Source organism: Triturus cristatus, chromosome 7, assembly GCF_964204655.1.
Source record: "Triturus cristatus chromosome 7, aTriCri1.1, whole genome shotgun sequence".
Lineage (NCBI taxonomy): Eukaryota > Metazoa > Chordata > Amphibia > Caudata > Salamandridae > Triturus > Triturus cristatus.
The window spans coordinates 1,865,246,075-1,865,262,286 of NC_140590.1; the positions used below are offsets into that span (position 1 = coordinate 1,865,246,075).

Here is a 16,212-nt window from a genome sequence, read left to right on the forward strand (position 1 = left end):
ATTTTACTTTCTGTTTGTTTCAATAGGTAATCAATACGTGGAACACAACAACTGAAATTCTGCTAAATGTTTTAATTGCCTTGCACTGCTGACATATAAATTAATGGAACATGGGACATTATCAATTCTCTGCGACACGTAATCAATAGAGTACAGCATCTTACATAACAGACACAAGAAGGAAAACCAGAGAAAATTGTTAAAGCTTGAATGAAATTGAAAAGGTTGTTATTCACCGCGATCTCACAAACGTATAACAAATCTAAGACAAGCTTAATTTAAAGAAAAACTTTGAAAAGCTTCACTCGCGCAGAAAGGCTTTCTGTAAAAAAAAAGAAACTTTTCCAGCGAAACTTTATCAATTCACTGAATGTGAAAATAGCTTCACAGAAAGTGAGTGTGACAGGCATCTGTGAACTCACACTAACTATCCTATCAATGCTTCAACTGTAAGAAGAGCTTCATCAAGGAAGGACTTGATACTAAACACCTGAGAACGCATTCCAAACTGAAAAGAAACTTTATCAGTGCACTGATTGTTTGTTAACTGCTTCTTACAGATAGTAAAATGTACAGGTGCAAAACATGAGCTAGCTTCAGTGAGAAAGAGAGCATGTATAGACAATAGCATTATCAATGCACAGATTAGGGGAGGAGGATTCATCTGAAAGTCGTACCATTCACCAGCGAGCACTCTCAAGAGAAAACTCTCATCGGTGTGCCAGTATCTTGCAGGAGAAAAAGAAATCCTACAAATCGTAATAGAAAACATTCCGGTGGTAAACCTTATTAATGTACTGAATGTGGAATAGCATGCAATCTCTTACCATATACCAAGGAACTGATACAGATAAGAAACCTATCCATCAGAGAGTACAAACTGGTGAGAAACCTTATCATTGTTCAGAATATGGGAAATGGTTCAAAGTGAAAAGTCTTACTCGTCACCAGAGATCACACTGGGGCGAGATAATTTATCAATGCTCAGAATGTGAGAAAGGGTTCAGCAAGCAGAATAATCTTACAATTCACTAATGAGCAAAGGCAGGTGAGAAACCCTATTAGTGCATTGAATATGGTAAACGCTTCAGTAAGAAAGGAAATCTTGTTGTACACTATCAGACACATACAGTGGATAGACTTTATCAATGCTCAGAATGTGAGAAAGGTTTCAATAAGCAGGATAATCTTACAATTCACGAGGCCACAGAGACCGACGAGAAACACTATCAATCCATTGAACGTGGTAAACAGTTCAGTAAGAAAGGAAATTTTATTATACATCATCAGACACATACAGTGGATAATCCTTGTTAGTGCTCAGAATGTAGGAAAAGTTTTTGTCATAAGACACAGCTTATTATTCATCAGAGAATGCACACAGAAGCAAAACAGTATCAGTGCACTGAGTGTTCTGCTGCCTTTAGTACCAAAGGTAATCTTAATCGGCATCAGACAAGACATACAGATGAAAAACCTTATCAATGCACTGAATGCGGGGCAGGCTTCAGCTGCATGCAAAAACTTACTGTTCACCTTAGAACTCATACAGGTGAGAAACCTTACCAATGCAACAAATGTGCAAAAGGATTCAGTAGTCAAGCAAATCTTACTACTCATCAAAGGGTTCACACAGGAGTGAAACCTCATCAATGCACTGAATGTGGGAAATGCTTTAGTGTGAAAGCAAGTCTTACTAGTCACCAGAGAGTACATACAGGAGTGAAACCTCATCAGTGCACTGAATGTGGAATTCGTTTTAGTGACAAAGGATGTCTTATTCATCACCAGAGAACACATACAGGTGAGAAACCTTTTCAGTGCACTGAATGTGGGAAAAGGTTCAGGATGAAAGCACGTCTCACTATTCACCAGAGAATGCACACAGGCGAGAAACCTTATGAGTGCACTGAATGTGGGAAAAGGTTCAGTGTGAAACCACATCTTACTATTCACCAGAGAGTACACACAGGTGAGAAACCTTATCAGTGCACTGAATGTGGTAAAAGGTTTAGTACAAAAGAATATCTTACTATTCACCAGAGACTACATACAGGTGAGAGACCTTATCAGTGCACTGATTGTGGGGCTAGTTTCTGTGACAAAGGAAGTCTTACTAATCACCAGAGAAAACATAGAGGTGAGAAACCTTATAAATGCACTGAATGTGGAACAAACTTCAGTCATTTGTATGTTCTTGCTAATCACCTTAGAACTCATACTGGAGAGACTCCTTATCAGTGCACAGAATGTGGGAAAAAGTTCAGTGTGAAACGAAGTCTTAAAAATCACCAGAGGGTGCACACAGAAGTCAAACCGTATCAATGCACTGAATGTGGGAAAAGCTTCAGTTTGAAAGCAAGTCTTACTGTTCACCAGAGATTACACACAGGTGAGAAACCTTTTCAGTGCACTGAATGTGATAAAAGGTTTAATATAAAAGGCAGTCTTACTATTCACCAGAGAATACATACTGGTGAGAAACCTTATCGGTGCACTGAATGTGGCACTTCCTTTTGTGACACAGGAAGTCTTATTAACCACCAGAGAACACATACAGGTGAGAAACCTTATCAGTGTACTGAATGTTGTAAAAGGTTTAGTAGAAAAGGCATTCTTACTATTCACCAGAGAATACATACTGGTGAGAAACCTTATCAGTGCACTGAATGTGGCACTTCCTTCGGTGACACAGGAAGTCTTAATAGGCACCAGAGAACACATACAGGTGAGAAACCTTATCAATGCACTGAATGTGGGATTTGCTTTCGTTATAAAGGAGGTCTTATTCATCACCAGAGAAGACATACACGAGAGAACCCATTTTAATGCACTGAATGTGGAAAAACGTTCTGTTTGAAACACAATCAACCAATCAGTCAGGGGAATTGTAAGCACACGACTCACCAGTGAGGGTCTTAAGGCGCTGGGGGGAAGGGGGAGAGTAGCAGCTCCGTTCAATCGAAGAGCCAGGTCTTGAGTGTCTTCTTTAAGATGTACTGGGAGGGGGAGCGTCTGATGTCGATTGGGAGCTCGTTCCAGGTCTTGGCCACAAAAGGACAGCTTACTAATCACCAGAGAGAGAGTACACACTGGTGAGAAACCTTATCATTGCACTGAATGTGAGGCTGGCTTTTGTGACCAAGTAAGCCTTACTAAGCACCAGATAACACATGCACAGGTTGCAAACCTGATTAATTTACTGAATGTGGTACAGCATGCAATATCCTGCCATCTACCAAGGAACTGATAGTGAAAGGAAACCTATCCACCAGAGAGCACACATTGGTGAGAAACCTTATCTATGTTCAGCATATGGGAAAAGGTTTGAAGTGAAAAGAAGTCTTACTCTTCACAAAAGATCACACTTGGACAAGAAACTTTATCAGTGCTCAGAATGTGAGAAAGAGTTCAGTAAGTACGATAATCTAACAATTATCGAGCAAGCACAGACAAGTGAGAAACCCTATCACTGCATTGAATGTAGTAAATGGTTCAGTAAGAAAGGAAATCTTATTATACACCATCGGACACATATAGTGATAAAGCTTATCAGTGCTCAGAATGTAGGAAAAGTTTTAGTCCTAAATCACATTTTATCTTTCATCAGAGAATGCACACAGGAGTGAAACAATATCAGTGCTCTGAGTGTGCTGCTGCCAAAGGTAATCTTACTCAGCATCAGAAAAGGCATACAGGTGAAAAGCCTCATGACTGCATTGAGTGCGGGGCAGGCTTTAGCTCTTTGCAAAACCTTACCATTCACCATAGAACCCATACAGGTGATAAGCCTTACCAATGCAGCGAATGGGCAAAAAGATTCAGTAGTCAAGCAAATCTTAGAGCTCACCAGAGAGTACACACAGGAGTGAAACCCCATCAATGCACTGAATGTGGGAAAAGGTTCAGTGTGAAAGCAAGTCTTACTGTTCACCAGAGAGTACACACAGGAGTGAAACCCCATCAATGCACTGAATGTGGGAAAAGGTTCAGTGTGAAAGCAAGTCTTACTGTTCACCAGAGATTACACACAGGTGAGAAACCGTATCAGTGCACAGAATGTGGGAAAAGGTTCCATCAGAAAGCATCTCTTACCAGTCACCGGAGAACACACACAGGTAGAAAACCTTATAAGTGCACCGAATGTGGTAAAATGTTTATTAGAAAAATCACTCTTACTATTCACCAGAGAGTACATACTGGCGAGAAACCTTATCAGTGCGCTGAATGTGGTACAAGGTTTAATATAAAAGGAACTCTTACTAAACACCAGAGAGTACATACTGGTGAGAAACCTTATCAGTGCCTTGATTGTGTGGCTAGCTTTTGTGACAAAGGAAGCCGTACAAAGCACAAGAGAATACATACAGGTAAGAAACCCTATCAGTGCACTGAATTTGGGGCAGACTTCAGTCAATCTTCTGGTCTTGCTAGTCACCTTAGAACTCATACAGGAGAGAATACTATCCTCTACTTTCAAGACAGCTGGGCACTGTCATGCAGTGGGAGTGGTTAAAGAAGACCTTTTCAAGTGCAATACCCTGTTAAACCCGATCCATCGTAGGAGCCCCAAAACCATAGTCCTACTGGTGTTAGACAATTGTAACTAATGATGGTCACAAACAGCATTCTGAAAGTCCACAGATACAAAAGCCAGAAGGCTTTTGACTGTGTTTTGAAAGTAGGGTGTTGAAGACGAAGTGATATTTTCCATTTTATTATCCAGAAAATTTAGAAGGCTTATTGTGGCTTATCAAAGAGGTTAGCACTAATGTAATCTAACCCACCCAAAAATATAGCAAATACGCCACTACTTCCAGACTCTCACCTAGTTAATTCAGCAACAAAAACTATGTCATGTTAAAAACACAATTGATAAAAGTTGAAACCCCATATGCAACTCCAGGTATTCAAACAGTGAGCACCAGGAATACTGAAGTGGGCAAGAACTATGAGATCCGCCACAGAGCTACTACAAGAAATTAAAATGGCAAATAAAACAACCACTGTAGTTCTGAAGATAAATGAGGCACGTAACTCATCTGTTGAAATAAAATAACTCTGCATAATCTTAGGGGAAAAATAAAGCAAAAAACATCTTTACTCATTTGGAAACAAAACAGAACATAGGATGAAGTCATTCACAACAGATGAGGCAATGTTTAAAGCATTCTCATTGAAGTAATGGCGCCCTTATTGTTTTACATTCTCTCCTGGGTGCCATGTCGCCTTGTAGCTAAAATAGAAACTTCTTCTGTTCTTGGGTGATGAAGGTGTTGTGCTACGGTACCAAACAAATATTTATACAACATAAGCACAGCAACAAAGATATATGTGGTATTGGAGTACAATAACTACTCTCACTGGATCGGTTATCAAAACCTCAATAGTCTGGTGCCACGAGTAAAGACAGAGTAAGAATCCAAAAGGGTCTTTACTCGTGGCACCAGACTATTGAGGTTTTGATAACCAAGCCAACCGATTGACACCAATTTTTATGATTGATGAGACGTGTTAATTGCCGGTTTGGATTTATCACCTGCTTTTCGCCCTGAAGAGTCGTGGGACTACTTTCCCTGACGAAACACATGTCGGCTGGTTGCGTTTTCTGAAGGAATAAAGAACATCCATTAACACTAACGAACTTTGCATATCTTGCTTCGTCTACTGCAGTATTTACTGGTTATATTTTATGTGTGCACAGGATTATTTGTACTGTTTAGTTGTAGGGTCTACCCTACACACATTAAGGGGTTAGAGGGGTCTCCCCTTCCTGTTTAGCACCATTTTTATCTGTTCAGCCAAACACCCTACACGCATACTAGCTAAGCGCCATCACTTCCTATATATTGAAAACCCTTTTCACGGTTTTGTTTACTCTCACTGAATCGATCATAAATGTATCAGCATCTGTTGATAACCCATACAACACAGTGCAGTGTTATCCTGCTTTTTTCCCATAAATTGTTACCTATTTTCTCCCTAATTCTTTCATGATGTTTCCATTCAACATATGATAATCCTCTGTCTCCAAGTTTTTTCCCTGCTAGGTGGGGACCTGTGTTGTCTGGAAGTTTGTATGTTTCTAGAAGTCGCCTTTGTCCATCTGTATTTCATGTGTCTATCAGTCATAGCCTGTAATGCTGTGCCTTGAGTTTACGTCTGTATGTGACAAATGAGGGTAAGCTACTATATGACTAGTGTATATATTAGTCTTTTAGACACTTTTTCACATGTGTTCTTTTGCAGTGTCTATCTGGTGCTTGCCCACCACATGTTTTTACACACTAATGTGTCTGTGTCTACACCATCCCTGAGTCTCTTTAGTGATGGCTAAAGACTTTCCTTTTCTTCTGTTTCTTGGTCTTGTGATCACTAATATGTTTACTGATAGAGACAACAGTGAATACCTCTACAATTTCATGGAACACTGGTTGTGCTCATCTTACATTTGTGCTTTCACATTAGACAGCCTTTTCTCAATCATTGGCAGAGTGACTATAATATATCGTCCCGAGGAATGCCTCACATCTTCCTTAAAGGGTTATAATTAGGCAGAAAAATATTGGCTCCTATTCAGCAATTGGGTTGAACGTCTTTCTCCCTTTTGTTCTAATCCTACCCCTGGAGGACGGACACCGAATAAAGCTGCTCTTTTGTCCACCATGAAGTAGTTTTACTTTATTGTCTCATATCTGCACTCTCCACCACCGGCTCACAGCTTAGCTTATATAGGGACCCGTCCAGGCCACTCTATGAAGAGCTCCTTCCCCAATAGGGGAGGTTGTAGTCCACATCACAAGCCTTTTTGCAAGTGATGTAAGGATGAAGGAAATGGCCCGATTAGGGTCACCAGGGTCACTAATGACAACCTCTCAGCCTTCCATACTAAAAGAAGAGTCTGTCAGACAGTATAAAATACAAACCAATAACTGTTTATTCAGAGTACACTCAGAGCAGAGCCCAGTCTGCACAGTCTCTAGGAGTGCTGCAGAGGGACTGAAATCAACAAGTATAAAGACACATTATGTACACTTCGTAACTTGGGCTAGAACACAACCATAGTGGAATTTTCCCAGCAGATGCAGCTGGACAGTGAAATACAAAAAAAAAAATATTGGTTCTCATACAGTTGAAGAGGCGGCCTCTGTCAAATCTTTATAATAAGTTGTAGTATTCTTCCTAGGATCAGGCAAATGAGCCTTAAGGGCCAGAACCTCACTTCGTTTCCATGGAGTATAAACCAGTTTTTCCTGATAACGGGCCGCCACAGCCGGTCTAGTAATATTTCCATGCTAGTCCGTTATTGCCGGGCCGCCACAGCCGGTCTAGTAATATTTCCATGATAGTCCGTTATTGCAGGTATTTCTGGATGATATATAGGATGAATCTCCCGCATCGGAAACTGAGATACCGGAGTAGGGGTCTTCTCATGTAATCTACCTCTGTAAGCAATCAAGGTTGTAGCATTTCCAAATACTTGATCTGGCTCTAAGTCAGCAGCATACACACGATCTCTAATATCAAACAAAATTTGAGGCGCTTCTGTCCCAATGTGTTGCTGCCAAATACTAATCAATGTAGCGGACATATGCTTATGGGCATTTTGTTGTATAAAGGGTTTAAAATGCCTCATGACTTCCCAAACATCCTCCACACTATAAATTGCATTCTGAGCCCATTGCGCAGCCTGGTCAGCTATTACGTTCTTCTCTTCATCCCCTACTCAAGACAAAACTAACGGGCATATTCGCTCCTTAAATTTCATCCAATCTCTATCCTCGAATCCATGAAAGACCATGGAAGGAGAAACAACAGAAGTAACAGGTACAATTGTTGTGGCCCTTGCACCGGAGGAGAAAGAACGCAAGATACAGGAGTTGAAACAGTAGGTGTACTGAGAGTCACAGTTGCCAAAGACGGCAAGGGTAAAGAAGAAGCGAGCGGTGCCGTAGCCACAGTCGTCGAAACAGCCATGGATACAGGAACAGCAGACGTAGCAGGCTGCTCTGACTGTAAGGAAACGGCGGGATAAATCTTCTGTGGGGCATAAGGGGGCGGGGGTCGAGTGTCTAGCAAGTCCTCTACAAAAGTATCATATTCCTCTTTTGCCAAATAAGACTTATCAATATACAATCAAAATCTCCGATCTTCACACTCAATTCCATACTCTTGTTTTTCTATACCATATGTCAGCTTTCTGTGTCAATGTCTGCATTTTCCCTTTCCGTGCATCTCTCTTCATCTTTAACTGTTTAGCCTCCTTCTGCCAAGTTCTACGGGAGTCAAACATGAACTGTCTACTTCTTTTCTTGAATAATTGCTCCTGTAAAAACCCATTTTTTTTGTAATCAAAAGTACCTGTCAACGGCCACTGCATCTCGGCATTGTGCCTCGTATATTTGTGCCATAATGTACTAAACATAATAGGGCCAAGACCATGCTTCACAAACGTATCAAAATTAGGGCTGCCTTCAGGAGGCGCCGGCTGAGCTGCTTCCAATCGAGCATCTGAAAAACAACGACAACAGGAATACAAGATTTTGCTTAGGCTAGGCATTTTAAAAAGAAAACAAAAGGGTTGGCTTTTACCTAGCAAAATAATTGCAAATACTTTGATCAAAAACGGTCCTCAGACCGTATCAAACGCAAACCACAATGGTACCATATCCACAAAGAGTCAAAACATACTTACCTGATATCAGTAGCACAAATGGACCAATTCTCCACTTCCGACTCTTCCAAGGGTTTCACCGTTGAGGACTCTAGTCAGGATGACCACTGGGTGAGGCACTGTCAGGCAGGATAGAAGGGGCAGCTTCGAGCAAATGATACTCCTCGTGCAGGGATCTCTGAGCCGTCAGTCCGACCCGATTATGTCATCGGCCTCCCGTCCGTCTGCGGAAAGGGGATGGATCAATCACCTGAGGGAGTCTGTCTGGGCACCAACTGAAGGAAATGGCCTGATTAGGGTCACCCGGGTCACTAATGACCACCTCTCAGCCTTCCATACTAAATGAAGTCCGTCAGACAGTAGAGAATACAAACCAATAATTGTTTATTAGGTTCGCTCAGAGTGGAGCCCAGTTCGCCCAGTCTCTAGGAGTGCTGCAGAGGGACTGAAATCAACAAGTATAAAGACACAATATTTACACTTCGTAACTTGGGCTAGAACACACCCATAGTGGAATTTTCCGAAAAGATGCAGCTGGACAGTGAAATAAAAATAAAAAAACTTTCGGTTCTCGTATCTCACACCTCCCAATTATTGCCCAAGGTAGTTTCACCCTGCTCCCGCCATCAGACAAGTGGGAGAGGGCCTCTATCTAGAGAGAAAGGTATGTGCTAATAAGAACAGTCTATTCATTAGTGTAGCAAAACCTAACATTTCATAAACAAAACTTAACTGAAGCCTTTTCTCGGAAATAGCAAGGAATTTGTTTTGATCGTGGTTCAAGATGGTGTTATGTGTAGATTTAGATTCCGTATATAGGTTTCCCGAATTATGCCCTTATATAGGTACAATTCATATTGCCCTTATTTAGTCATAGAAAATCCAGCCCTTATTTAGGCATTGTCCATGCTAACCAAATACAGGCATGGTCTCCTACATCCGTCAATCCACGTCACAACGAGTTCTTGGAAAACCAGACTCTTAAGCCTTTAGGAATTTCCCTTGCTTGGATATTGATTTCTCCAAGAACTCATTTATTATGCATGAATATCTATTCCTTAGGGGTTCATTCATGACGTTCCGATGCCCGACTTTTACATCAATACAGGAATTCCTAAACACCTTCAAGGTATAAATGTACCTGCACTTGCCTTGGCAAACCTTGGTTCTGGTACGGTCCAGTTCGACTGCCTACTTGCGGTTCGCCAGGACAAGTTTGGAAGGAGATCGAGTTCCCGCCTGATGCACTGACCAGACGCTGTCATCCACCTCACAGAGAATCCAGCTCCAGTGTTTCTGACTCCCCTTGCGGGGTGTTAGATATTGAGTCCCAGAGAGAGATTCCAACCTCACACATTCTCAGGTATGGCGCAGACTAGAACTTAGAGAAACTTTTGGCAACTCTTGGCAAAACTAAAACTATATCTAGCTATACTTTAGAAAACAGCACCTACTTCTTACCTCGTACTACACTTAAGTTAGGTACACTGGGGTAGAACTATTTAGAAGCATCAGATGAGTATTCACATTTTAGCCTGTGTTATTTATGTATGTATTTTATGAATATATGTCATAGCTACAAACCATGCTATTGCAGTATTATTTTATCTTACTGCTAACCCTGTACGTATTGTACTTCTCATCCTGTCTTACGATTTGTAGCAGTTCATATCTCTTGCATGAGAAATAAGACTGTTCAATAAACCATTTTTATAGAAACGCCCGTCTCTCTATTTCTGTGCAACTCTGTAGAAACGAAGCATGCACGATTGACTGAGTGAAACTGTTATCTATTGTTTCCACGGTTCTGAGATTGTTCCGACTCTTAGGGAAACAAAGTTTTCATGTTTATGCGGTTGTCAGAAACTAATCCCTTCTTGTATATTCGAGAAGTTTATAGTGACCTCTGAGTTAGCTGGCACACACAAGTAATTGAATTCAATGTACACGATAGAGACATACTGACCTCAGTCCTATGTCAAAACTATAGTGTATATTATTCCAATGCGCAGAGCCTATCAGGGATATAGGAACTACACTACATGGCGCCCAACGGATTGGTAAGGCACTAATTTAACGCTAGATACTGAAGTAACTCAGTCGTGCTTTTCTCAGAGACCCGTACTCATAATACTCCATAAGACGTCTGGAGTGGGTAGGGATAATATCCACCATAGCTGAGTATGACAAATTCCTATGTATTAGCTGTTTGGTTTATTCAACGTTGAAGGATACAGTGTTCCAAAATATTGTGCACCTTATCTTTGTTTCCTTGAAACTTGTTCTACATTTTTCATTATAGAAAATGTCTGATATAGAGGCTGGGGCTGACCAAGTCGTAGCAGGCTTTAATACTACAGGTTTAAATGAAACTGATGAGGGTGTTATAAACATCCATCCAAATTTAAGGAGAGCCATCACTCTAAAACTTATAGAACATGGCCTAACACCAAGAGGTGGTAGAGCAGTTTTTGTGATAGAGGCACATGAATCTCACCAGACAGAGGTATTCTATTCATGGATAGTATACCCAGAATCAAATCCAGTAACTAAAACGTTTCACTTCTACAAAGAAGATGAACCACCTGAGGAATATATTCCTTTCAAGGATATTGAAATTCCACTCACATACCAGGAGCATGATCTCTGGTTTAAAGGCGCCCTAAAACATTACAATCGCATTACCAGGCTCGGTCCACTGGGTAGACCTGGAGCAACATGGCCGATTTTAGCCGGCTACACACCTCATCCAGACATTGAAGCAATGTCAGACGTAGAATTACTTAATCAGATACAAAATTTAATAGAAATACACAGTCAAACCACAACCGTCTGAAAGTCCTGATAAGGTCTTTCCTAAAAACACTCTTCTAAAAAGAAGTGGGAAAATAACAAACAACATTCAAAAGAGAAATATTTTCAATCCCGAGGTAGGTCTCCTCAAAAGGAGCCCTCTGAATGGAGGTATAACCTTAGGAATAGGGATAATTTGAGAAGATACTGATACACGTTCCTCTCGTACCTTTCAGATATCATCACAGACATCTGAAAGAAGAGGACGGTCAGAGAACAAAGAAGAACGCATGAAGTCCAAAGCCGATCAACACGTTCAGAAAAACAAACCAAAACCTCAATTCTCCAAAAAGAAGGTAGCAGGTCTGAAGATCGGACATGCCGAGGATTCTAATAACACAACTCAAGAACGGAGAATGGGCTCAGACAATGTTAAACAGCGCAGCAGAAGTAACAGTAGCTCGCCAGAACCTGAAGGGACTTCTGGAGACAGTGGACTTGAATGAGGGCATTCAAGTTGAAACTGCAGATACCAGGGTTAGTTCTCTGCATAGGTTATATGAAATAACACTCCGGATGGAGGGAGACTGTTAGACCTTTCAGCCCTTTGGGTGGTCCCTCCTCATCATTATTTATTTTGTCCCACTTCTGCCTCAAACCCTGTTATAATTTTTCCTTTTTGGGAACCACCAGACTTTTTAGTGTTGATGCAGGGTCAGGGAGCCATTTTCCCTACCCCTGGAACTTCTGTCTGAGGGCCTGTGACACAAAATGGTGGCCACCCATTGTCACCTGTGACATCACCAGAACCTCCTGGAACATTCTAGAATCCTGGGATAGTAGGAGGCAGTTTAGAATGTTGGGAGGCCATCTCAGAGTGGCAGTTGGCAACTGACTGGAGAAGAGAGAGGACAGAGAAAGAAGGAGGTCGGAGTAAGGCAGCAGAGGTGGAAACCAGTGCTTGGAGTGGGGTCCAGAAACCCACCCTTGATGCTAGTTTCTACTGACCAAGCCCAGCCTAAAGCCCTGTGTGGGATCAAGATCAGAAGAACCAACTTAAAGGACTGAATATTTGGAACAGGCCTTAAAGAAGAAGAACAGCAAGTTCCTGACCTGTTCAGCAGTATCCTCCTGGAGTCCTGACGTCGAGAAGCCTAGAGACCTGGGGCCTGAGGTAGAGAAGCGGCGCTGACAGAAAGCAGACGTCGTACCCGGAGCCGCCAGAGGTCGAGTGAGGGCGCCGACGGAGGTCGTGGAGAGGCACCGGAGGTCGAGTAAAGAGTCACCCGAGGTCGAGTGAGGGCGCCGACGGAGGTCGTGGAGAGGCGCCGGAGGTCGAGTCGGGAGTCACCTGAGGTCGAGGTGAGGCGTCGACGGGGGAGTGAAGTCCGCCCACCGGAGTCGCCGGAAACTGAGGTGAAGCGCGCCGGAGGTCGGGAGTGGAGATCGCACTCCGGAGACACCAGGAAGTGGGGAGTCCGAGTCCCTGCGACGCCGGAAGGCGACATCGAGACAAGGCCATCCAGTGACATCGAGCCGGGGCCGCCCAGCGACATCGAGTCGAGGCCGCCCAACGACATTGAACCGGAGCCGCCTCACGTCGTCGACACGGTGCCGAGCGGAGCCGATCATCTTGTAAAGGACAGTAAGTGGTAGAGGGGGCGTCTGAGGTCCCGTGGAGCCCTAAAAGACCCTCCTGGGGGCTAAAGGGGTGTTAGAACCAGCCTGGGAGTGCCAGGGGTGAACTGAGACTGGTACAGTGACCTCCATAAAGGGTTGTGTAGTTTGGAGGGCCAGATCTTTAGGTTACTCTTGTTCTGCCTCAGCTTAGGCCCCAGCCTTGATCCATCTAGGTGGGACACCCCCATGCCATCCAAGTGTCCTTATGTTGTGTATGGGCAAAGTAAGACCAAGTGACCTCATGAAAATGATTTGAACTGTAACTGTCATTGATTGTTTTACCTTATTTATTGAAGGTGCTTTATTTATTGTCATCCACTAATTTATTCCTGCACTATAATTATTGTCTGACTGTATTTATTCGCCATCTGTATTTATTGCACATCTATTTATTCTTTGCGTAATGATGACCTGAACCTATTTATTGAAATTCCAATGTAGTATTATTTATTTGTCCTGCTCTTTTGAAGGAAAATCCTAGTGTATTGTATTTCAGTTATGAAACCTGCAACTAAGAGAAAATAAGATAAAGACATATATATTTTCAACTTGACTTGCCTTATTTTTACGGTGTAGTGTCGTTTTTGGAACGGATGAACGCATGGTTATTGTGAGGGTGTGACGTACGCTTAACACGGTGCCTGACCCCAACCGCTCGAGCCAAGCTACCATTGTGCTGGGAACCTGGTGACTGCTAACCCGGTTGCCCGGTTTCCAACATAAAATTGGTGGCAGCGGTGGGATTGAGCTGTGCTTGCGTCTACTCGACAATAACTTTGGGTAGTCCATAGGCCTACACTGGGAGTTTTCTCCAAGCGGACTTCCTGTTTTTGAGTTTTGTTTTTTCCAAATTTACTTCTGGTGGTGGGAGGAGGTATTACAAAAGGTACCCCCCTGCATAGCTTCTGTAAGCAACTGTCTTCTATCCTGAGTGGGCAAAATGGAGTTTGTGTTGGAGGATGTGGAAACTTATACTGTGGCCCAACTCAGAGAGTTTTGTCAGCGAGAGGGGGTGTTTTGTCCCCAAGGTGCAAAGAAGGGTGAGCTCCAGACCAGCTTGAGGGCTTGGGGGGAGGCACGGCGAGAAAGTAAGGTTGAGAAGGAGGACAGGGATGGAGAGCCTGACAGCGAGGGGGCTGGTTTGTACCAACCTGAGGTGGGGAACCTAGTAGCGGGGCCCGGAACACTTTCAAGGAAGAGCTGCATTGTCTCTAGCAACGGCTTATTAGAAGCAGAATTCACTGACCGGAGGGAGAAAAGACAGCTCACATGGGAATTGGCGAAGCTGGAGAAAGAAAAGGAGGAACGGAGGATGGCTCACGAGTTGAGGCTCAGGGAGATAGATCTCCAGATCCTACGGGTCGGGGCACACCCTGTTCCTAATGGTGGCAGCGAAGAAAGAGAAATCACCAGGGAACCCAAACCCTATTTGCCGAAAGACATAGTAGCCAGCTATAGTGCGGGAGATGATATCGCCAAGTGGCTAGCGGCCTATGAGATCTCATTAAGAGTCCATGTGGTTCCAGAGAAATATTGGGGAGGGGGATTGTATAAATACATGCCTCCAGCTGGCAGGGATACATTATTGGCCCTGGAGCAGGATGAGCAGACCCACTACCCCACCATGAAAGTGGCGCTCGTGAGGAAGTTTGGACTAACACCCGAGAAGTACAGACAGAAGTTCCGGGGTAGCCACAAACTGGGCACACAGAATTGGGTGGATTTCCTGGACTATGCAAAGAAGGCATTAGAGGGTTGGATACAGGGCAGTGAGGTGAGGGACTACGAGGGGTTGTTTGATTTGATGTTGAAGGAACACCTGCTCGAAAAATGTTTCCCTGAACTGCGTCAACACCTGGTGGATAGCAAGCTGACCAATCCCCGGAAGCTTGCTGAGGAGGCGGACATTTGGGCTAGTACCCGGGTGTCCACAAGGGGGACTGGAGGGGACTCTCAAAAGACCGGACAGGGCGCCCCCCAGAAGAAAGAGGGAGGGGAAAAGAAAACGGAGTTCTCTAAAGGCCCCCAAAATAGTTTCCAAGGGAAGGAAACGGGATTCACCCCTAGGGCTAACCCACCCAGAAACCCTAATCCTGGCCAGAGTCAGCAGCCAAGGGTTGTCCATTGCTTCGAGTGCGGTGGTGTCGGAACTATAAGGGTGATGTGAAGTGCCCGAAAAGACCATCCCCTCCCATCGGAGGAAAGGCCCCCGGAGTAGCTAGTGTAGTGCTCGGGGAGGAGATGCCTTTAGATAAGGGAAGGGAGTGGGTGGGTGTCACTTTAGTGTCCCTGGGAGAATGGGAGATGGTTCCTAAGATCCAGGTACCCGCAAATACTACAAAGTATGGGCAGTGGGTCACCATCAACGGCCAAAGAGGGGAGGCTCTGAGAGACACAGGAGCCAGTATGACTATGGTGCGTAGCCAACTGGTGTCTCCAGAGCAGGTGATTCCCCATGTACTCCACCCTGCCGCGATGGCTGACGGCAGAATGGGCCACTATCCGGTGGCCGAGGTTCCATTTGAATGGGAAGGGGTTGCAGGGTTACTTCGAGTTGCCGTAAGCCCTGCCGTGCCAGTCGATTGTCTGCTGGGGAATGACATGGAGCATAATGCTTGGAAGGAGGTGGAATACCGGACTCATGCTGAGATGCTGGGTACACCTGACTGGGCCTGTGTCAGCACAGGGTCTGCGACTACCCGGAGGGGGAGTTCGTTTAGGCGGGAGCCTGGAACAAAGGCACCGCCGGCTGCTGACCAAGGGAAGAACCGAGGGCAGGAGGAGCCTGCCTCGGCATCCGCGCCCCGTGTGACGGATAGGCCACCGGAGGTGGTGGACCAGGAGTCCGCGGAGGGGGATGTTACCGAACTGGAGAACCTACCCATCCCGGCCGAGTGGCACGTGGAGGGAGGGCCGACCAGGGAGGAATTCTGCAAGGGCCAGAGGGTGTGTCCTACCCTTGAGGGACTGAGGCGACAGGCCGAAGCCCAGGCAGCAGGGAACGTTGAGGGGAACTACAATATTTACTGGGAGGATGGCCTCCTCTACAGTGAACCCAAGGCACC

The 16,212-nt window shown here is 44.2% G+C and overlaps 1 protein-coding gene and 1 pseudogene across 2 annotated transcripts; both read left to right on the top strand.

Moving 5' to 3' along the window:
• The first annotated feature begins 1,374 nt into the window (after positions 1-1,374).
• On the top strand, positions 1,375-2,829 carry LOC146813525 (uncharacterized). The gene has a single exon (XM_085620307.1). It carries the CDS (start codon positions 1,375-1,377, stop codon positions 2,827-2,829), a length of 1,455 nt encoding a protein of 484 aa, XP_085476433.1.
• A 377-nt stretch (positions 2,830-3,206) lies between these two features.
• Positions 3,207-4,516, top strand: LOC146813526 (uncharacterized; annotated as a pseudogene). The gene has a single exon (XR_014966994.1). The product of XR_014966994.1 is annotated as an uncharacterized LOC146813526 (transcript).
• The last annotated feature ends 11,696 nt before the right edge of the window (positions 4,517-16,212 follow it).

Coding starts and splice junctions, on each gene's coding strand:
- LOC146813525 (XM_085620307.1), top strand. CDS start 1,375: ATGCACACAGAAGCAAAACAGTATCAGTGCACTGAGTGTTCTGCTGCC.